This window comes from Lampetra fluviatilis, chromosome 43 (assembly GCF_964198595.1).
Source record: "Lampetra fluviatilis chromosome 43, kcLamFluv1.1, whole genome shotgun sequence".
NCBI lineage: Eukaryota > Metazoa > Chordata > Hyperoartia > Petromyzontiformes > Petromyzontidae > Lampetra > Lampetra fluviatilis.
The window spans coordinates 408,794-431,339 of NC_136317.1; the positions used below are offsets into that span (position 1 = coordinate 408,794).

The 22,546-nt window shown below is 47.5% G+C and overlaps 1 protein-coding gene across 5 annotated transcripts in view; it reads left to right on the plus strand.

Moving 5' to 3' along the window:
• Nucleotides 1–22,546, plus strand: part of LOC144946969 (mitogen-activated protein kinase kinase kinase kinase 4-like) — a 105,175-nt gene that overhangs the window by 36,913 nt on the left and 45,716 nt on the right. For all 5 annotated transcript variants that reach the window (XM_078876037.1, XM_078876038.1, XM_078876040.1 and 2 more), the window contains exon 3: nt 13,512–13,568. In XM_078876037.1, coding sequence (XP_078732163.1) covers nt 13,512–13,568 — 57 coding nt within the window. The remainder of the gene's footprint in view (nt 1–13,511; nt 13,569–22,546) is intronic.

Consider the following 22,546-nt stretch of genomic DNA (forward strand, 5'->3'; position numbering starts at 1 on the left):
GGGTGAGGTGCGGGGGGGTGAGTGGTGTCCCTGCCTTGATCGTTTTTGTTCTCGTGAGGAAGCGAAATTAAGCACCCTGTTCTACACCAGGTCTCCTGCCCTCTCATTCGGCTCAAACTTTGCTTTGTCTGATGGGGCGCCGTGGTGGCGAGATGTTATCTACCTCAGCTGGTATACAGGAGGTCGTGGGTTTGATCCCGACCCTCATACCTGTATATTTGGAATTTGCATGTTATCCCCATGGTCGTGTGGATTTTTCTCCAGGTCTTCTCGTTTTTCCCTCTATATTTTAGAAACGTGCGTTTTAGGTTGCTATAAATTTCCACGCGATAAGCCACTTCGTTGAGCTATAATTTGTGGCCAGGTCGCTTCTGAAAATGAGAACAAGCTCCGTGGGTCTTACCTGGTAAAATAGTTCAAAGAATCGTAGTTGAATTTGAAAGGGAGATCTGGGGTTTGAGTGCATTTTTTGATTTGTTATACAGACTATCACACCTCTTTGCCCGACGATTTTACAATGGAGATCGGTGGTGCGTTAGTACAAGCAACAGCGATAGAAGCAAAAGACAAACGTCAACGTTGCTGAGAAACAGTACAGGATCTTAAGGAATATTGCACAAATAACAAAAGAGGTATGACGTTTGGAAATGAAACGCGTGCAAATATGACAGCAAGAGGCACCAGACAGATACAGGTCCAAGTTTTAAAGTCAACTCTTATATTTAATCTAACTTACACACGCAGGTCGAAACATACAATGCAAACGTGAGAGCAAGAGACGCCAGCAAAGAGTGAGGCACAGGTGCAAGTATGTTGTGAGTTTTGGTTTAATTGGGGAAGTAAAGAGGGCGCTTGAAGGAGGGAAACTGTACCACAGACGAGTGGCAAGGGTATTCCATACACGTGGAGCAGAGACTTTTTTTTAACCAAAGTTTTAACAGCTGCGGGGAAAGCACAACACACATTAATGAAACCTTAACATTGTGTACGAATTTCGTGAGAAGTCAAGTTCAACAATATCAATCTATAAATGAATCGTGCAAATACAGTCGTCTCAAAGACCTTTTAGCGAAACTTGTTTTCCACGTGATTAATGTCATTCTATTACAATGTTTCATTACATGATACCACTGTCGCGCATTCACCTGAGCTCTGGAAGTGATCGTTAAATGTAGTTGTGAAAATCCATTCGAGTCGACAAAGTTGAGGCGCTCGCTTGGGTTGTTCCACTTGCCGAGTGCTTGTTCCCAGCAGGGCGTAATGACGCACACCGGTCACCCCCAGCCCTTTGGTGTCAATCATCCGTGGGTCACGTGGACACTTGTTAAACTCTCATACCCGCTGTGCTGCAATGTGGTCTGTTGATAGCAGGGACAGAAAGTGGGTTTATAGACTCATCTGTATTATCTCCCCTTGTATACGTGAGGCTGCCCAGGATACATTAATGGCACTTCTGTATTACAATAAGGAACGTTATTATATGGAAGGCAGCTTTGACATTACTTATTTTCAATACAACCGTGAGGCATACGTTTTACGTTTTCAACTTAAACCATTGCCACCAGGAAGTCCTCTGAATGGGCTTGGCAGTGGTTTGGGTGAGTTCTTAACGAGGATCCACCATCCAGACAGACAGCCACGCCGAAAGATGGAAAATGACAACAAAGCACTCAGTTTGGGAGCGGCCGCATGGCACTTAGTCAGAAATTATTACATTTTATTGCGATCCGCCAAAGTTGCTGAAACCCGTGTTCTCTTAGTTAAGAGTTGGCGGGGTTGTGGGGTGGGAGTGAGACTGGGGGGAGAAAAAAAAGCAAGTGCCTCGTTTCTGGCCTCTGCATGGTCACATGCGCGCTCGCGATGACTCGCGCAAGCTTGGGGGATTTTCTCTTTCACGGAACAAGTCGCGTCTTTGGAGATCGCACACGCGCCCTGCCCGTGAACACCGATTCGGTCTCCGCGGTGATCTCATCCTGGCCGCTGCGGGCATTCTCCCGCCGCCAGCGGACTTCCCCTTCGCAACGAGGAGCATCATTTGGCCCGAAAAACGCTTCGTCTGCAGTCATTGCAAATGGAAATTGGACACGAGGAAGAGCACGTAGCCTTTTTTATGCCGTTGATTAAAAACAGCCGGACAGGCCCTTACTTTGTTGACGAAATAAGCGGAATGTTGCTAATAAAATCTTGGCACTTCTGCAGGTTTCTGTTGGCCCTGCCTGTGGGTGCCCTTTTTAAATGACGCTATGACATGAATTACAATCTGGATTGGCTGTGTTGTCATGCGTTTGAGTTGTATTGCACAGCAAATTAAGTTGTCAAACACTCGTCGTGCGTGAGGAGACCTCGAGGTTACCCCCCCCCCCCCCCCCGTTTTTTTGCAGTCTGTTTAGGAAAACATTTTCGGATCGCTTCTATTACCATAATTTTAAAGCGTAAAGTTTCCGGTGGAGTTTCGTGTGAGATTCCCTCAAACCTCATCCATCCCATATTGCCCATGTGATGGAGAAGGCTAAATTCTCGCTGATGAGAGGTCACAGGACCGACCCAATTCTTGTGGCCCATTGGAGTGGTGGGGCTGCTGCTAAGGATACCTACCGCAGTCCGCCCGCATGCAGTGTCAGTTTTCCACATTGCGGCCGCCCGACTCTGCTCCGTGCACGCACACACACAGGCTCGCACGCTCCTTTATTGCCATGCGTAATTTTTACGTCGTTGGAGGGGCGCCAATAATTTAGGGTGACGGTCGGTCTGGGGAGCCCGAGCCCACTTTTACCACCTCGCACTGGCGGTGAATGGGGTTTTGTTTGTCGTCATCCTGAGCCCGCGATGGGGCCAAGGCCTCCGCTTTGAGGCTGCCCCCCTGTTTGTTGGCGTGACGCGGGGGGGGGGGGACGCGTCGTTGTGCCATTCGTTTGCAACGCTTTCCGTCGCCGGCTGTTGCCACCGCCCCCCGCTGCCGGGCACCGTGCACGAGATGCGACATCATCGCGTGAGATGGTCACGATCCCCCCCCCGTGCAAATGCAGCGCTGCCCTATCTTTGTCCGTTTAATTAATTAAATACAATTTTTATATATTATTGTTTTTATTTCTGGAAGTCTGGTGTCGTCCCCCCACTCCCCCAGGCGATCGCTCTCGTGATAGGTCATTGGCTGAGCCGGCGGTTGGCTTTCACAGTGGTGGGTAGTGTGGCCCTGTTATCTGGTCGTCGTACGGCACATGTGGTCCACCCTGCTGACAAAAAAAGCCTCCAGTCTGCCGCCACCGGCGGTGCCGTCTGCTCGGCCAAGTGGCACTAACGCAGTCCGAGGTCTGCGTGGGGAAGCGACGGCGTAATCGCGCAACGCTCGGGCAAGGAAAACCACCTGTGTTTGTGATCTTGGGTGTTTTTTTCTGTCGTTTACCCACTGCCCCGACTGGAAACGTTTTAACAAAGGCTATCTCATCAAATGATTCGGTCCCAGCATGGAAAGAATTTTATGAAATGTTTTTTTTGAAGTTAAAGGGGGTTGGTGGTGGTCGTTGGCCTTAACGTGCACATGGCCTGGCACAAGCGCCGTGGGGACGTCACCGCCACTTAGTGGCGAATGGCGGTTGTTGTTGCTGTCTCGCAAGCACCGTCGCATTTGGAAAACATGTTGTGCAGTGGCTCTTTGAATACAATTGACTTAAACCCTTTAAATGGATACGCAAATCTGGTTACACTAGCATATGTTTATTTTTTTGCATTTACAATTGAATTTGTACACTTATCTACTAATATTGTATTACTGTCTTAAAATGTGCATGTTATGTATGTGTAGTGGGTTCCACGGAGGCAGCCACCTCTAACTTGGAGGCAACACGTGTATTATACACCCCAACAGGGTAACGACGTAACTACATACACACTCGATAGGATAACGATATAATCGGGCCATGTCAGCTAACACGCTGCCTGGTCCACGGTGTCGTGCGCGAAGATCGAAGAGCGAACCCCGAAGAGCGTAGCCCGACGGGTTGATCCCAGAGAACGGCGCCGCTCGGCTCACAGGACCCCTTCTTATCCCCCGAGCGTGGCCCCGCTCCGCCCTCTGCCACGCCCCCTTCGGGAGCTTCCCAGAAGGTTCTGCGACCTCACATCACATGTTCCCTCAGTCCCCTTCTGTCCCCCGTCCTTATCCTCTCCTAGTCACGTGCCGTCTCGGGTTCACCTCGCCTGTCCCGTATGCTATACGTACTCTGGTGACAGAGAGAGGCTCTAAGACGCACAGTTACATTCTTCTCACAGTGGCTAGTGCTAACACCACAAGTGACTATATGTCACGACATTTGTATTATTTGATTGGCACTGAAGTTCACCGCCCCGCTGTCCCCCGACTTCAGCGAGCATCGTTTCACCCGTGCCATTTGCACAGGGGCTATTGTGGTGCCGCGAGCGCATGTGGTGGCACACGGGGTCCAACCGCATCTCCCGGTAAAATGCTGATCCACGTGCTGTCGCCTCGCCGGACCTGCCCAGCTCTGGGCTGGCCCGGTTGGGTTCGGACGTGTCGGCACATTTTCGCGCGTGTGTGCCACCCGCGTCGCCGGACCAGGGCTGGCGTGTGTGACTGTTTCTTCTCTTCTCTCTCGATTTTTGTGTCGGCCTTTTCGTTCGTGATCGGATTTGCAACTTGGTAGTCCGACCTGAAAGAGACTCAACGTGACTGGTGGCCAATTCCAAATCGTTTGTGAGATGTTTTGGCACCAAAATCAAATGTGCCTTGTGAAGATGTGAGCCAGACTGGATGTCCTCCGGGGCGATCTGGGATCCTATTGCAGGTGGACATACATCATGGTTAACGGCTTTGTGCATGGAGGTTTGTCACGTAAGGAAGTGAAGACATTTTCATTTGGAACTCCCATCAAGCTCGCATTTCATCACTCCGGGAATGGCATTTGTTGAAAACCACTTCTGAAGTCCAATAACCCTCTGTTCACACACGGTGGTACACCTTTTGTATTATACCCTCCATAAAACCAAACGTTTAATTATGAAGAGGCAAAACAAGCTGATTTAGGTGAAAACAGAAATTAATTTCTGCATCACAAGACAGTAGGGTGACAATCTGGTATAATAACAGGCGGCTGGAACCCGGTTTTGTACCCAGTATCTCGAGCAGTGCCGCCTTGGTGGTTGCATTCGGGGCCACCTTGGGGTTTTTGTTTTGAGACTGAATGTGTCGGAGTGATCGCGGAGTGATGTTGGGCAATGAGAGAGGGCTCTGTGGGTGCTGAGAGACTCCCTTGTAAACAGAGTGTTTGAGGCTGAATGATTCCCCATCTTGGTTAAATCCCTGCTAATACACTGCATTTTAGGAAGAGAGTAAACCTGTATTACCTCTGTGGCCAAATAGAGGTGAGATCAGCAAGCCAGCTTTGAAGAGGAGGGGAACAATGTTTAATAAAACAATCACTATGGTAGGTTTACATTTTAGAAAATGAATATATTTTTTATGAAGGCTGTAGGAAAGGTGTTACTATTTTTTTTCTCCAGAGGTGTTTATCTGGCCTGGGGTGTTGGCACATGTCTATAGTCTTTGTGGTGACCAAGTATAGCCGATGTAAAATAAACACATATACGAGGGATGTGGTGGCGAGAGGTAATGGGTTCGATCCCGACCCTGATGCCTGCTGTATAGTTAGGAGTTTGCCTCTTCTCCTCGTGCTCGTGTGGATTTTTCTAGGGGTCCCCCGGTTTTTCACTCCACACTTAGAAACCAGGTAAGACCCCACTCAGCTATGTAGCTCTTTTTCAAAAGCTACCTGACCGCATATGATATCTCAACGAAGTGGCTTGTGTGGAAATTTATAGCAGTCAAATACTCTAAATGCATGACATTGTTTCTAAGTGTGGAGGGAAAAACCAGAGGACCTGGAGAAAAATCCATGCGACCACGGGGAGAACAGGCAAACTCTTAACTATACAGCAGGCATCAGGGTTAGGATCGAACCCATGACCTCTTGCATACCAGGCGAGGTAGTTAACATCTTGCCACTGGCGCCCACATGACCTGGAGTGGCATGAAATGCATGCGTTGACAAATGACAGAGCATGCATAATTTTATTGCTCCACCTGCCGAAAATTTATAATTTAGAGATAAAAAAATTCAGTAAATGTGAATTAAACATAACGTCTATTGAATTTTTTCCATAATTTATAGGTTGGGTCATAGCGAAATTCCGTATATTGAGTTTCCGTATAACAAGGGATGACTCTATTTTGGGGAGTGTTGTTGCAGTGGTTGGTGCACTGCTCTACGGACCTTGCGAGTTAAATTCCAGGCCATGACTCTTCAGTGATTTGTGATGTCAGAACTGGACTTCTCCTCGCTCTTTTGTACCCTGTGTGCCTTAAGCTAAACTTGTTATTTACCAGATAAGGCCCACTGAGCTAAGTAGCTCTTTTTTCAGAAGTGATCTGGCCACAAATAACAGCTCAATGAAGTGGCTTATCACGTGGAAATTTATAACGGCCAAATGCTCTAAAAGCATGTTTCTAAATGTGGAGGGAAAAACCAGAGGACCGAGAGAAAAATCCACGCGACCACGGGGAGAGCATTGCAAGCTCTAAATATACAAGCGTCAGCTTCGGGATCGAACCCATGACCGGCATAGCAAACGAGGGAGTTAACATCTCGCCACCGTGGTGAACCTTCATTAGGTGCTTGATAACAGCACTCGCCCCAACAATCTACGTACGTTCTGGAGGATAGCTGTATGTAGAATCTTTGTTTATCTTTACGATATATAAAACACTGAACTTAGTATGACTGTTTGGTCATTTTAGAAGCTTACAGGCTTAAGCACTAAATGAATGCGTATGAGAATATAAAACTAATTTATCGGTATTTTTGGTGGTGGCTGAGGATCAAGATAACGCATATCCATAGCACTCGTACACAGAGATTTCACATCTATCATCAAACGGAACGCACATCACAGCGGGTCTACTTAAAACAGATAATGAAGGGCAATTAGATAAAACAAGGTGAGCGAAGGCAGGTTGGGGGTACCTTTGGAAAATGTTATGTTATAATGAAAATTAAAAGCCAAAACAACATGGTGTGTAATGTTACCCCATCTCTGTTTGGCCACAGATGGAATAAAGTGCACCTTAAGCATATATATTTTTATTTAAACTTTTCGTCATCGAGGTCTCGCCATCCACTGGAGCTGAGTTATTCGTAACTTAATCCAATTCCCGCCCGGGCCACGGAAAGTGGTGCAGAGAGAGAGCTTTGAGATGGGCACTGGGTGCCCATCCCTGCCACCTCACCACCCCACCACCCCAGCCACCTCACCACCACCCCACCACCCCAGCCACCTCACCACCCCAGACCCCACAACCCATAAGCCTCGCCATGGAGCCATCTGAAGGGAGATCTTTGGCCCCAGCTAATTAAACTAACAAAATTGGAATTTGAGGGCATGTTAGAGTATCAGACAACCAAACGTCGTATGTAAACATCTGCATCTTTGCTTCTCCTATTATCACTAAGCTGAAAAAAAATAATTAATCCCGCATGCCACCAAAGCAGCAATCACTTTTTCAGCACTGCTGGTGCGGTTTGAATTGATGACTCCCACATAAACTGTTTATATGCTTGGCACATAACATGGAATCATGTCAACATTGTAAAGATCTCTCCTGTCCTGAGATTGGCGCCAGCTGATAAATGGCTGCGAGGCCTCGGTCAGCACCTCGCTCAGCACCGCAGCAGCGAGAGCTCCCGCCACGGACTTGTCTGCTCTGCAGCGTGCCACGGCGGGAGATGTCTCTCTCCCCCCCCCTCGGACCCAGTGTAACTCGGCGACTGCGAATCCTGCTCAAAGCTACCAATAAACTATCTTTTTTATTTTACCAGGTAAAGCCCACTGAGCTGCATGGCTCTTTTTCCGTAAGCGACCTGACCACATCCTCGTCAACAGGCTACTTCATTTTAATTTTTGGAGGGTTTGATAACCAGATAAGATTCGTTGACCAACTCATAATAAGAGTCATTAGTTGTTGTTTGTTCCATGTCCTTGCTTCCTTTCAAGTAATTGTTACGCCTACCTCAAGATGTATACTGTATTCTATTCTAAGTGTGCCAGATGTCACGTTTATCATGGTTTATCTTGGGTTCATGGAGATATGTGTAATGCAGTTTCTGCGATTTATCCTGCTACCTTAATGTGGCTTTGCTAAGAAGTATGGGTAGCTTGCAAGGCAAGTGAGATGGTAGGGTGTGGGGCACTGCGAGCCCATCTCAGAACCCTCTGCACTGTGATTTTTGAGCCCGGTGGTAATTGCTAAAGTTTTATATAAACTATATTTTTATTTTACCAGGTAAGGCCCACTGAGCTGTGTAGCTCTTTTTTCAGAAGCGACCTGGCCGTCACAAATTACAGCTCAACGAAGTGGCTTTTCACGTGGAGATTTATAGCAGCCAAATACGCTAAACGCATGTTTCTAAATATGGAGGGGAAATCCGGGGGACCTGGAGAAAAATGCACTCGAACCACGGGGAGAACATGAAAACGCCAAATTTACTGGCATCAGGGTCGGGATTGAACCCACGACCTGTCTATTAGTTAACATCTCAGAAAGGTACTAAGCCTTATTTAAAAGCATAGACGCTGACAAGAAGTGACATCCAATGGAGGGAACTTGCCTGATAGGACTTCTACTCTGGAGATGGAACAATTAATAAAATCGGCTCATGTGCAGGTGCTAGATGGATTGTCGCATCACAAGACGGTGAGAGCGGATGGCGACAGTTTGGGAGATGATTCAGAGGTGGAGAGGTTGTGACTGATAATCCTGTTACAATGTTTTCATTAAGCTTGCATGTGAGCAAAGGTGACCATGAGGAAAGTTGCTCGTAGTTAGCTCCGGTGACTGCAGTGGTGCTAAATGTGATTGGCACGTGCGCAAACGGCAAATTTAGCCTGATACGCAAATAACCTGGGGGTTGAAGACTTGCTGGAAAGACTTGAAAATTGTAAAATATCAAAATCCAATTAACCTTGTCCAGCATCCTCTGATCTGGTTAAATAAGCACCATGGTTACCCATTCAGCAGCATCTGCTGAATCTGGCAACACAGGGTTATTTCATGTAAGTTGTTCCCAGCTTGAAGGTTCAACAATGATCACAACAAAGACAACTTTTTTGTCACATTAATTATTAGCACTGCCTAATCACAGAAGTATGCAGCAGGGTGACTTTTCAGCCCCTTTTGCTGAGCAGAGTGTTAATCGCCGTTTATATTTAATAGCCGCCGTTTCTTTTAGTAGACATTGAATATCAAACAAATCCTTGGACAAAAAAATCCAGTTTAAAAGTTGTATTCAATTATTTAGGATTTTTCTAGCGCTCTTTCTATGGCACTTTACAACACAAGCTGGCAGCGGTACCCAAGGGGCAAAAGGGGAGCAACAGGTGGGGTGGAGCAGCTGTCAGCGAGAGAGGTGACGGAAGGGATGGAGGGACAGGGCCTGGGAATGGAGCCACGTGATGTTGCAAGGGTAGGGAAGGAGGAATAAGGTGGAGTGTGATGGTGAATGAGGGTGACAGATGGGTGCGATGTGGATGAGAGGCAGTGGGGTGTGGGGCATGCACGTGGAGTGGTAAGATAGATATAGAGTGCTATGGCTGGGCATTGATGAGGGTAGGTGAAGGGTGGTAGGGGCAGCGGTCTGGTGGCCGGATAGTTGAGCTGATTGAGGAGCACAGCAGAGGTCTGGGGGGAGAGACGTGGGAGCCGGGTCAGGAATTAGGGTCGTAGGAGGAAGAGGACCGGGGGACTGGGAGTGGGTTAGAGGCGGAGGAAGGAATCGTTAGAGGGGAAGGCAGTGGAAGAGAAAAAGCAATAGAGAAGACCAAGGACCTGAGGGGGAGAGCCTAATGTGGAGAGGGAGTTTGTCCCAGTGCAACGGGGCAAGAAGAGAGAAAGAATTGAAAGCGAGGCTGGGCGCAAGGAGGTGAAGTAACAGAGTGAGGAAAAGGGAATCTTGAGATTGGAGGGAGCGTGAATGGACGTATAAAGAAATGAGAGTAGAAGTTGTTATGAAGGCTAACGAATAGGTTTTACCTTTAGTTTTACTTTAGAAAAGCGGAGCATTTTGCATTTCCTGTTTAATCTTTTGATGAGGGGGGGAGGGTCCTGCTACGTGTGATGTTTGGCCAATTCTGTTCCTGAGATGCTTTGGCGTGCGAGGAAACTGCAGGCCCCAGAGAGAACTCACTGCGCACCAAGGAGGCGACGCCCAATTGCTGTGCCGCCTTCTGGCCAAATCGCAGCCCAAATATGCAATGTCTGATGTGAGGCAGTCCAAGCACTATCCAGGCCCACACCCTGCGTAGCTTCTGAAATGTGACAAAGTCGTGCTTGTGAAGGAGAATTGGGTTCTAGACACGTGGGTATGGATGGAGTGGTGGTACAGTGGTTGGCGCACTGCTCTTCGAACACGGCGGCCCGACTTTCGCTTGTAGGCCAAGGCTTAAGCGTATCAGTGGTGATTATCAAAATCGGTCTTGGGCCTCCAGTGGGTCGACTCTGCCTTGAAACTATTACCTGTGCGTGGAATGTAAACGCACGCACTGGGGGGACAAACGCAGTAGAATGTGGTCCAGGCTACACCTCCCCCTCGTCATGCATTGTGCCAAACTTCATAGGTGCTCGCTAACAGCCTGTCAAGGCTACAGGAGGGGTGGATCTTTGTTTGTGTTTTGTCGGGTCTGAGTGCCGGGAAGACGCAGGATCGTGGCGGCTGTGACCCCGCATCGACCTCTCCGTAGCAGGGAATGCTGGGTAAAAGGAACTGCGGGTGGCAGTGGTGGGGGCGGTAATGAAGTAGCCTAATGGCTCTGCACTCACTTTGGCAGCGTACATAAAAGATGAAGCCGCCAGAGTTAAATTTGGGCACTCGGGAGTGCGGGGCAGGGTTTTGAGAAGTGCGACAGATTTGGGTCTATTTTTGGATGCACGTTAATATCCTCGGCAGTGTCCTTGGATGTTTGCGCACATGCTTTTTAGCAATTAATAATAACATACCCACATCATGCTTGTATATCCTGTTTTATTGTGTTTTTTGTTTTGCATTTGGGATTTCCACAAGTGTTTTATTTTAGCAGTTGATAAATATTTGCGGCCAATTGTAAGCAGCTGAGATGTACTTCATGGACGGAAAACTCACCTGCGAGGTCATCCACCGGGCAGGCGGAGCAGCGGAATGGGCTCGCGTATGCAGCTGCCCGGTGGATTATTACGATCGTGAGAGATTGCGATTGCTTGGGGGGGAGGATGCCTTAATCCAGCAGTGGATTGACCCTGGCTCAATGAAATGGTCACACTCACTGCAGTACTCCGCTTTCTGCTTGGTGTGTCTGGCTGAATACGTTAGCTTGGGCCCTCATTGCCCTTAAGCCACGTGGCATTTGTATATCTCGATTTCAATTGGTCGTGTACAATTTAACCGTCGTGTGGAATGCAGACGCAATTGGTTAGCTGCACTGTGCTTTAAGCCTGGCGACCTCAGTTTGATTCCCAGCCATGGTGCGAACATGAGCGGCAAATGACATCAGACTTAGCCCTGGGCATAGCACCCCCCCTTCCCCCAAACTGCCCATGATGGTGAAGTATGGTCAAGCAACCCCTCACGACTGACACGGCATGAGGAGGCCTTCATCCAGGGGTAGATTGGAAAAAAGGCTGTGAAATATTGTCGATCAAATATGATATATTATCAATTATACAATTTTGTGTGGTTGTTGGTGGTGGACAATGGATGAGGATGTTTGAAGAAAATGTCTCGTTCATTGTGACGTGTGGCAGTTTTGTATACCGCTGGGATTTGCTGACATGCACCTTTGCTCTTCGCCTTGATCGCATGACAAATCCAAACGATGAACAGAAGCATCAAGTTGCAAAGCAGCGGTGTGTCACTTAATACTGGGATTGCGGAAAAGAGATATTTTTTGGGGGTTTTTACGGATCGCCGCCAAAACATTTCACGGGCTGGGCAGACAGCCACTTCCTAACCCCCCCCCCGTCCCTCGGGAGCGAGACAGATCTGCGTACAAAATTGGGCCCACGTAAATCAGGAGAGGATGCTGTGATAGAAGTCACTTGTTGAGTTTGCACTGTTGCCTAAAAAAGAGTTCTGTCCCTACCCCCCCCCACTCCAGCAGGGCAAATTGTTTGTTTTAACATCTTTCCACACATTTTGGCAACAGCACTGATTGTAATTTTTATTATTATTATCTCTTTAATCGAGGAGCCATGCACAGCAGATGATTTAAGCACCATTACTGACCGTGCACATGCGGGCCCGTGCCCACATGGTCGTCAGTAATCTGACTAAGTTGGTATGATGGACACGAAGTGAACGAATTAATCTGTTTAACGAGCAACGTCGTCTGCTTAAACTAACGTGTTCTTGAACAAAAAAAGGTAACGCGTAGCGCGCCATCGCTAACATGAATAACCGCACGTTGGCAAAGTGAAATTGACGTGTCTTGAATTTCGCTCTGGTTTTTTGTGTGGAGGGGGGGCATGGGGGGGGTAGAGTGGGGCATGCATTTTTTAAATGGAGTCGAGGAACAACCGCATGCGACGTTCAGCTGCAGACATTTGCACAAATGACCGAATTCAAATGTGAGGGGGGGGGGGGCGGCGTTCTAGGTCGTTACGGCGATGTGCACCGGAGGCACGCGACGCTTCCTCGTTATTAAAACCTTTCACGGACGACGCTCAAAGAGATAATCGCGTTTGTCCGACTTTGCGGCGCGCGGTGAAGACTGCCCCAGCGTGGGGGGCGACAGTGTGGCGTCCGAACGAGTGCTTGACACCCCCGTGCCTCTTGGCCGAGTAGTGCGGCGACATCTGATGCTGCGAGGTCGCCTCCAGCACGTGACACCCTCGTGACTTCTCCCCAGGGGTCCACGGAGGGGTCACAAAGCCAATCCATGGTTGTCCCTTGACTCTAAACAGCCGTTTGCTTGAATCTTTACGGGCACACGTTAACATAAGCCAGGTACCACAAGAAGAGATTTATTTATTTAAGCAGTTGCTGCCCGTTTGCTTTTGGTGTCAATTCCCAACATTCCATCTGCCTTTGGGGTTGTATAAATTGTGCAAGTGCCGCTGTTTTTGTTACAAAGCACGGGCCATCCCTCCCGAGGTAAAGCAGCGGACACCCTTTGCTCGAACGCGGTATTGTGCATCTTTAATCGAGGTGCGCAGCAAGTCAACGTGAGTTTTGCTGATGACGTTTAATGGTAAAGACGCCTTTGTCCTGCCAGTGCGTGATATCGTGCTCTCGTTAATCCTCGGCGCTTGCGGTGAGTAAAGATGTCTTGTGCCAACGATTTGAGTATTGTTAAGAGTAGTCCAGTGTGGCAGGCCAAAAATGTAAATAATTAAAGGTCTTATTCAGAGGTTTCTAACTGTATGAGATTTGAGTAATCGTCTAATCTTGTGCTGCTCTTCTGCCCGTTCCCAGGGGCGTCATGTGAAGACGGGACAGCTGGCAGCCATCAAGGTCATGGATGTCACGGAGGTGAGTCCTGCCCAGCCGTGTCTGCCCATGCTTGTGACTCGGCATTGTTATCTTTCGTCTGTTTTGCCATCCGTTCATTCATTTGCCCATTAATGAAATAATGAATGTCAAACGTTTCTACAGGAAGCGGTGCTAATGTGTTTGTTAACTTTCTTTCTAGGCAGGCTCATCCTGTGGGTAAAGTTTGAGTCCCCTGTTCACTTAACGGGTCACTTCGCGTGGACCGATTAGGCTATGGAAGGGTTAAATTGCCAGACCGTGTTCTGTTTTTTTTCTTTCCCCATTCACTTTGGCTGCAGTGCCCACACACTCCCTTGCGCTCTGCATTTTGCCCAACCTATTTTGTGCTTCTCGCAGAGTGGCTTCCTGTCCAAGTAATGGGCTCCTTCCGATCGCGCATTCTCCCTCGAGAGTAGGTTCGCGATTAAGAGGGGGTTGGAAATCTGCGTCCGTGCACATAGCCCTTTTTTTTAACTTAATTTGAACTTCTTATCTTTTGGAGCTTTTGCATTGCTCTGAAGGTGGGAAGTCCGGCCCTCATGAGGCTCTGCACACAAAGTCAAGGTGTGTCAATTTCTCACGAAACTTTCTTGGATTTCTTCGGCTTCCAACGGTGGCGCCGAAGCCGCGTGTTTTATCGCTGCTCGCCGTACCGCATCGACAATCCGTTTGCTTCCATCGCTCGTGACGTCGTCTGAAATCCCGCATACCGTTTCGCTAAAAAAGGGGAAACAGGAGGACAAGTGGATGTGTGGGTGTGGGGGCAGAGGGAGTCGTAGAGGAGGAGGGGATTGGAACAGGAGCCCTCGTCTCCCTCTTTCCCTTTCCCTTCGGCTCACAGATGCTTCTCATGAGCCCCGCCAAGGCGAATTCTGCAGCGACATTTTTAAGTTAAATAAATAGGACTGGTGACCTTCCTCCGTAGCGAGTGTTGTTCAGTGTCGTGCGTTTCCTTCGTTCTGACTCTCGGACTCACGTGACCATCTCGTACGAGTAACCATAACGCAATGCGAATTCTACTGTAACGTGGGTCGTCATCGTCATCCATGATCGATCCACTGTTGGATGAAGAAGGCCCGTCCAAGTCATGGGTCATGCAATCTCGCAGAGATAAAGAACCTCCTTATAGCCTTGATAGACTCCTTAACAGACTGTTGGGGCAATTGCTGTTGGCCAGCAGTGTAACAATTTACCCCCACCTGAGCTGATTTCAAAGCTCCACCACCTCTGTCATGGATGAACTCTGGGACGCGTTCGCTCCTTTTGCTGCCACTCTGTCTTTAGTCTTAGCTAATGACCACCCCGTGCCTTACTTTAGAGTGATGTCTTGCTGAAGCCTGTGGAATTTTCTTGTCGAATGTTTTTTTTACTTTGGTATGTTCCCGAAATTGATGTCTTCTTTCTGTTGCTCAGTGCAAATTCAAGCATGCATCCTCTCCATGCTTCTGGGCACACTCATCAGCTTCTGTTCCCTATTTCTCGTCTACATCCGTATTTCTCGTCTTTGTCCTAGCACCCACGATGCACTGAGGTCCGCATTAGTCGGGTCATTTTTTTCCCCACTGCAATAACACACCTCCCATTTGACGTTGCAGTTTAAAAGTAAAAACATTAAATGCTACAACAAGATCGATGTTGCGCGAATTTTCTTTACCACGCCGTGTTGCACTTGGGTGGATTGATCGCTTCGAGTAGTGAATGCTTCATTGAACTTTTCACGTAAATTATTTTTGTCCATCCACGTTGCGCCTGCCCCCGCGCGTGCCTTTTTTCCTGCCCTAGTGTTCTTCGCAGCCGTCTCTCGTACCCTCCTACAGACAGCGCGGGGCAACGCTGTTCTTTGAATAGGCGCAAAGTATCGCGTTTCCTTGTAGCCAAACCCCCCCCCCGCAGCAGCAGTCAGCTCGCGCCTTGCAGAATGGTTTGACCGCACGCGGTGGGGGGGGGGTCAGTGGTTGGGGGGGGGGCATTTGGAAGCTTTTGATAAAGCCCTTTGCCATGTCCGTGCCTATTGAGCAGCAGGGAAATTGGATGTCTTAGCGCACCCTATGTGGGAGATTAAATTTGAAAAAGAATTGTACAACTTCAGTCCCACTTTTGTCTAGTTGGTGCGTGCATTTCTTTTTTCTCTTTCCCCTCTGTGTGCGTCTGGCTCTGATTTAATCCATAGCTCCTTTAACTCTGTCAGCTCTAAATCACGCTGGCCATTTGGAACACGCTGGCATTGTGAAATGAAGGTGGAAAGTAGCTTCTGAACCTGACTGTACACTTCTGTCCCTGTGGCCGCTTGTGAATTATTCACATTTACGAGGTGGTGTGCGTGAATGCCTGGAAGCTTGTGAAGTAATCACGTGTTGGTTTATAAATTTGTCATGTGATTCCTAACAATTTACTAAACAAATAATTGGAGTTGTGTAAACTCAATTCGTCTCGAGTAAAAATACAACCCAAATGGGAACTTCCTGGACATACCGGAATGTTGGTGTAAAGTATGTATAGCTACCCTTATATACACACTGCCATGTTTATGTTTTTTTATTTCAATATAAACAAGACGTGTGAACATATGAGGAATGCGCAGATGTTTGCAAGCTGCTATAGCAGCTTTTATATAGTACACTTTCTCAGTTGCTGATTTTTACTGATTTCCAACTTTTCTCCACTTGAGGGACAAGGTAGGACTTTCCAGAGGCATTTCTTTGCTCCTATAAATTTCCCACGTGGTGATAAGCCACTTTGTTGAGCTACCATTTGTGGCCAGGTTGCTTTTGAAAAAGAGCTATATAGGTCGGTGGGGCTTACCTGGTAAAATAAAAGTAGCTTTAGTTTTTTTAATATAATGATATTGTAAAGCTCTTTCTCAGTCAACTGCTTGATGAAGTCCTAATGCTTTGTCGCATGGGCGTAGTTTGCCATACTTCACCGTACCGGTGTTGATGCAGGTTTGTGAAGGAGAGGTTTGGCTTACACATCACTCACCGCTGATGTGAGCCGTGATCAAACCCGGGTTTGCAGCTACAAAGTGCAGTGCGCTAACCGCTGCACGTCATCTATCTCCAGACAAAGCAGTACATTTTTTGAACGCCTCTACGCTGCCGAATCAAGTGCACGTCCAGCAGGGATGGTGGGTAGGGTGGGGAGGGCTTTTTTAGAAATCTGCAGAAGCTTGCAGCTGGCTTTGATTTCTAATCACCACGCCAGGCTGCTGAGCCAGCGCCTCTGGAGGTTCTCCACCGAAAATCGAATGTCGTCGTCCGCCGCGTCCCAAAGAGGAATCTCGTGGGAAGTTCTCGCTTTGTTTGGCGGCCAACACCCCCCCCTCCTCCTAGTAGTTGTGCAAAACACAATCTGTTTAAGAATCGTTTCTCATCCTGGGGAAGGAGAGCCACAGCAGTTAGCGTCGCTTCTGATGCATGCGAACAAATCGGAATTGCATTGTGCTTGTGTGTATCGAGCGCTTATCTGTATTGTGGTGAGGATTGAGAAGAGACTCTCCTCTTCATCGAATGAACCTCATAGCATATGGGACAGCATTATTTGAATAATAATATAATTAATGACATGTAGCCCATTGTTTATATGTGTAATGAGCGACTTCCGCGACACGTCGTGTAGAGGGTACTTCTTCTTTATTACTCACACTGGGCACAACACAAGCCAACACTTCTTCCTCACACTGAGTACACAATACGAGGTATTAACGGCCCTACTGGCTACACAAAACCGATCACTCGGCGTGGTCCCACCGCCCTCACTCCGCCACGCCGCTGGTTGGCGGCGTGACGATGACGGCGATGGAAGCCACGCAGGAGATTTTCCACGTGGCCAGACGACGGAGAGAGATGTCGGCGAGCAGCGACGCAGCCAGGACCCAAGACCCCACACACGAGCGCCGGGTCCGCTCCCCCTTATACCCCCCAGGCGTGGCTAGGCCCCGCCTCTGGCCACGCCCTCTCGTGGAACCTTCCAGCAGGTTCCCGGAGTATCTCGGTTAACCCCACCTGTTACCTTTACCCCAGATACATCTCCATCTCTGATTAGTTGTTACTTAACCGTGCCTGTACCCGTGATTCCCCTTCCAGGCCAGCAGGTGTCACACTGTCATTACACATGTATGTGTATTTTATCCTTAAGTTTTTGAGCCAGCTGGCCAGTATTTGGCAAAACTTAGCCCCACTTTCCACCCAGATAACTGGAGAGCACAGGCGAAGTGTTTCTAACCTAACATTACAACTAACAATAACGTATTTAATAATCAGTTAAGAGACAAACAACATATATACTATGTCAAAGAGTAATTAAAATAATGTTATAATTGTGTTATTAGTGTCATATTCACAGGAAAAATTATCCATTTGGAACTTCATGCTACCAATAATGGCAGTTAGGAATTTAGCCATATTACGGTGAAAACCAAATTTCATGAAATTTATTTTGTGACCGGAATGAGACTATCATCTTACTACACTTGAGAACCTGGTTTATTGATGGGTGGCTAAAACCCACATTCGAACACAGGACCTTGGTGGTGATGGCTTGATGCTCTGTTCACAGAGCCATCTGGCTACCTGCTCCTTATACATGTCCCTGTCCGAGTGTTATCCTCTCCATAATAGAGTTTTTTTGAGTTTGATCGCGTAAATATAAATACGTCGTTCAACCCGCCACCACCACCACCTGACACAGCCAATTAAGGTTTGTCAGGTAAACAAAACGTGGCAATTGGTTACTATTCTTTGGGTCTTTCGGTAAAGTCACGTAGATAGGTTCAAAGAAAAGAACAAAAAACTAGGACGTTTTGATCGCAACACAAGCGATGAACGCTTGTGTTGCGATCAAAACGTCCTAGTTTTTTGTTCTTTTCTTTGAACCTATCGACTTCTTCACTTTACCGAAAGACCCAAAGAATATGAATTCCTGCAGTCATGAAAGCTTTCAGTCAAAATTAGTTCCTAGTTCAGCACTAACCGGTTGGGCTGGAGAGTAAGCCCACACAATTTACAATTCGAGTACCGTGGCATTTCTCTGGTAATTACAAGCAGCCTCTCGTCCGCGAGCATTCTTCTGGGTACTCAAGTGTTGTCCTCCCAAGGTACTTGGTTGCTGAACGTGCTTGCTGGTTACAGCCGATTTGCGTGCATCCCCCGCTTGGCTGCCCTGCGCAACCCCGCCTCCCCCCCATTCGCTCGTGCGAGAAATTCGGACTTGGGCCCACTGCGAAAGATCGCTCTCGGTGTTTCTGGGTAGTTTCTTGGAAATATACAAAAAATACAGAACTCTTTCAAGGTGGCTTAAATTGCATAAATGTCACAGGCGATGAATCTTCATTGCAAAATTCTTCGAAAGCCAAATGCGTGTGCGTGGAAAGTTATTATTTTGACACGCAAAAGTCGTTTATATAAAGATAGATTTTTATTATGAAAAATGTATTTTTAAATTCGATGTGAAAGTTAAAACGTTGCTATTTCATGGATTGCAATGGCGCGAGTGTAAATATGCGTGAATGTGAGCAGGGGGGTGCTGTGCCTTCCTTCGCACCATGCCCATCCAGTTTTTATGCCGTCGTCGTTAACACGGACGGGAGCGAGCGTCACTCGTTATCCGTGAGAGACGACGTGAATTGCTGCGGACCTTCTCATCCGAGCAGTGCACTCTCCGTGGCCTGTGTGTGCATACTGTATATGGAACTTCTTTCGCACAGTACGGAGCCAACTGTGCCAATCGGACGGTGCGGTGGAGGCTTAAGGGTTGTGAAATACGCTGGACGTTTTTTTGCCAATTTACCCAGAATTGGAGCCCCACCAAGGATCATCTGTTGTACGACGACATAATTCACTGTTAAGACACGTTTAGGAAGGAGGTAAAAAAAAATGTTCAGGCTGGCCGTAAACTTTTACGAACCTTGTTAGTCGCGTAGTCTGTTACTGCCACCGCTACAAATGTTTAATATCTCGTCATATATTTATATACAAATGTGGGGTTGAACAGTGGCAGAGTGGTTAACACGTGCTCTGAACTCGGTGACCAGAGTTTTATTCCTGGATTTAAATCACATCGGTGATGAAGTGATTTTGGAACCAGTCCTGGACTTCCCCTCTGTTCCCCAACCCACATTGACCGGCGTGGTGGAGTTTGACCAAACAACCATCAAGACCAAAACGGTTTGAGGCCATCCATCCAGCAGACGATTGACAAAGGACTGTCAGTTTCACATTTATTATCATTTTATCTCGCTATTATTAACGACGTTTTGAACGTAGATTTGTTCGGTTGATGTCTTTGACCGTTGGAAACTATAAAAGCCGAGAGGTGTTTACCCTTGCCGTTTGTCGCTCGCTCATAGCCTCGGTATGTAGCACACGTGGGCACGCACAGGTTTTCGCGCCTCTGATGAGGAACAGATTTATTTCTCCGAGGCAGATGTGCGTCGTTTCTGACCGCTCCCCTGCGCCTACTAAAGCAATAGATTTGTGGCGCTGTGGTGGGCAGCTGTTGAGGAGGGCGGGGGGACAACCGGCTGATTGCTTGCGCTGTCGCACTGCAGCAGCAGCAGCGGCGGTGCCTCCGTGTAAACCACAAGCCCCATGGTGGTGTGAAGGCCCTCGGGGTCTGGTGTGTGGAGGCAACGGCTGGCGGATTGCGTGGATTTGTGAGACTCCAAAAAGCCGCTGGGCTGCGAGTGTGGGGGGGTGGACGTTGTCATCATTAAGGGTGTAACGACGCATCGCTTTCCTTTGTTTAAAGTTGATTTCACTGCAATAATGTTAGACACACACGGCATCGAAGCCTTATTTCCTGTGCTTGCTACACATGTATCGTATCGTGCGTGTGAAAAATCAACGATGAAATTCGTATGTTCGGTGCATTTTGCATGACCCATGCAGCCGCCTGGAGTGCTGCAGTGCACTGCAATGTGGTGGAAAACAAAAAAGACCGCGTGACTTGAACCGTGACCCTGAAATGTGGAAAGTTATTGAATCACAAGGGGGGGGGACAAATTGTTACAGGGTTAATGCCTGGAGAGTGGGGGGCATGAACCCATCTGTGCAGACTATTGAGTGGCACGTGGTTTGTTCTGCCTATTTGTTTTCCACAGCAAGCAAAACACTCCTTAATTTGGAACTGGACAAATATTCTGATGAGGACAATCCTGGAAACGAGTTGAGACTCGGGTGTGACTTTCTTTGGGGGAAAATGAATTGGATCGAGTAATACGATGGGTGTTTTTGTGCAGTCATTTTTGGCTGGACTGAAACTATCAACTCGATAAATTCGAGATTTCTGTTTTAATCTCGGGTGACCAACGCTCTCATTCGAACCCAGGAGTTCAGCGGTGCGTTCACAATCTTCACGGCGTCGTTCGTTGATGTTGGGATGCCACGGTGGCTTTGGCGGGGTTTGACGAGGAGTGGACTGCAAGGCGGCATTTTGCACGAGCAGCAGCCACGCAGTCTACTTAACCACAGGGCATTGACGCCTTGTGGCGTTGCCGCGTGCAAACTGCCCCCTCCTGGAGACGCGACGGAAATCCTCGCGATAGCCTTCACCGGTCTGTCACGGGCGTGCGCCGACGCCGAGGGTCGGTTTGCCAGAGAGACGTTTCCAATTGCCGAGTTGGGCAAGGCAACCGTATTGAAAGGAAATCGGAACAAAAACACGATTTGGGCTGTGACCGTTCCACCTGAAGACGGAAGCTTGTGTTGCCTCCGAAACGTCGTGATTTTTATTTTATTTTACTTTTATTAATTTTAATTTTTTACCTATGTGACTTTACCGAAAAAACCTAAGAATATGAGTAGCAGAGCAGCACACCATCCACAAGCCACCTAAAGCATGGCGACCCTTGCACCGAAGAGGAATGTACCATAATGATTGTTGACCCTTTTCCATTCCGATGACGCACCGTGTGAAACTAAAATGAAGTCGGAAGACGTACCGAGGTTCCCACAAGGCCATGCGAGAGGGCGTGGCACGGTTTGGCGCCAACTATCATAGTGCGGTCGTGTCGCTCCGGTTCTCTGCAGTGAGTACAGTACAATGTGTGTTTTAAAAACAATGGCGCTATGCCTCTGAATAAAATTAAACGTTAACCGCTTGCGCGTTCCGTGTTTTCAGCGGTGAACGGGACACACACCCTGCAGCTTGCAGACGTCTCGGAATGAGGAAAGGTTATTTGGTTCTTTCGGTTAAGTCACGTCTAAAGATAAAATAATAAATTAAATTAAATAATAGAATACGACGTTTCGATTGCAACACAAGCAATCATCATCAGGTATAATGAAATAGCGACATAATATCTAACCAGAAAACTATAGACAGACATATTAGCAGACAGATATCACCAAGATACATACATAGCGAGAGCAACACAGGTAACAGAGAGGGGTGATCGTCTCTGTGGGGTGGCCTTAAATAGACAGGGGGGGGGGGCGGAGGCAGAGAGAGGGAGGGGGGTTAGAGAAAAAATTAGCATATCAATGAGTGGTCAACAAAACGTGGTGCTGCAAGTACGATGGCACGGCAAGAAAGCCTGAAAATCAGGAGAAAGACACACTAAAATTAAATAACCTAGCAAAATATCGAAATGTAATGTAATACAACACAGAGGGTCGGTCAACACACAATTAACGCATAGCCTGGTTGATTACGTATTTCAAAGATTGCTAAGTTAGAATTTAAGTGTGAACATTCTAAAGAGGACACAGGCAGAGAAAACAAGTCGCCAGAGAGAGAGAAAAAAGATAAGCTTAAAACTTCCCCGTAGAAGTGGTTCAATCTTAATTTTAGAATTTTCGTGACTGCAGGAATTATTATTTGGTTCTTTCGGTTAAGTCACGTCTAAAGATAAAATAATAAATTAAATTAAACGTCGTATTCTATTATTTAATTTAATTTATTATTTTATCTTTAGACGTGACTTAACCGAAAGAACCAAATAATAATTCCTGCAGTCACGAAAGTTCTAAAATTAAGAATGA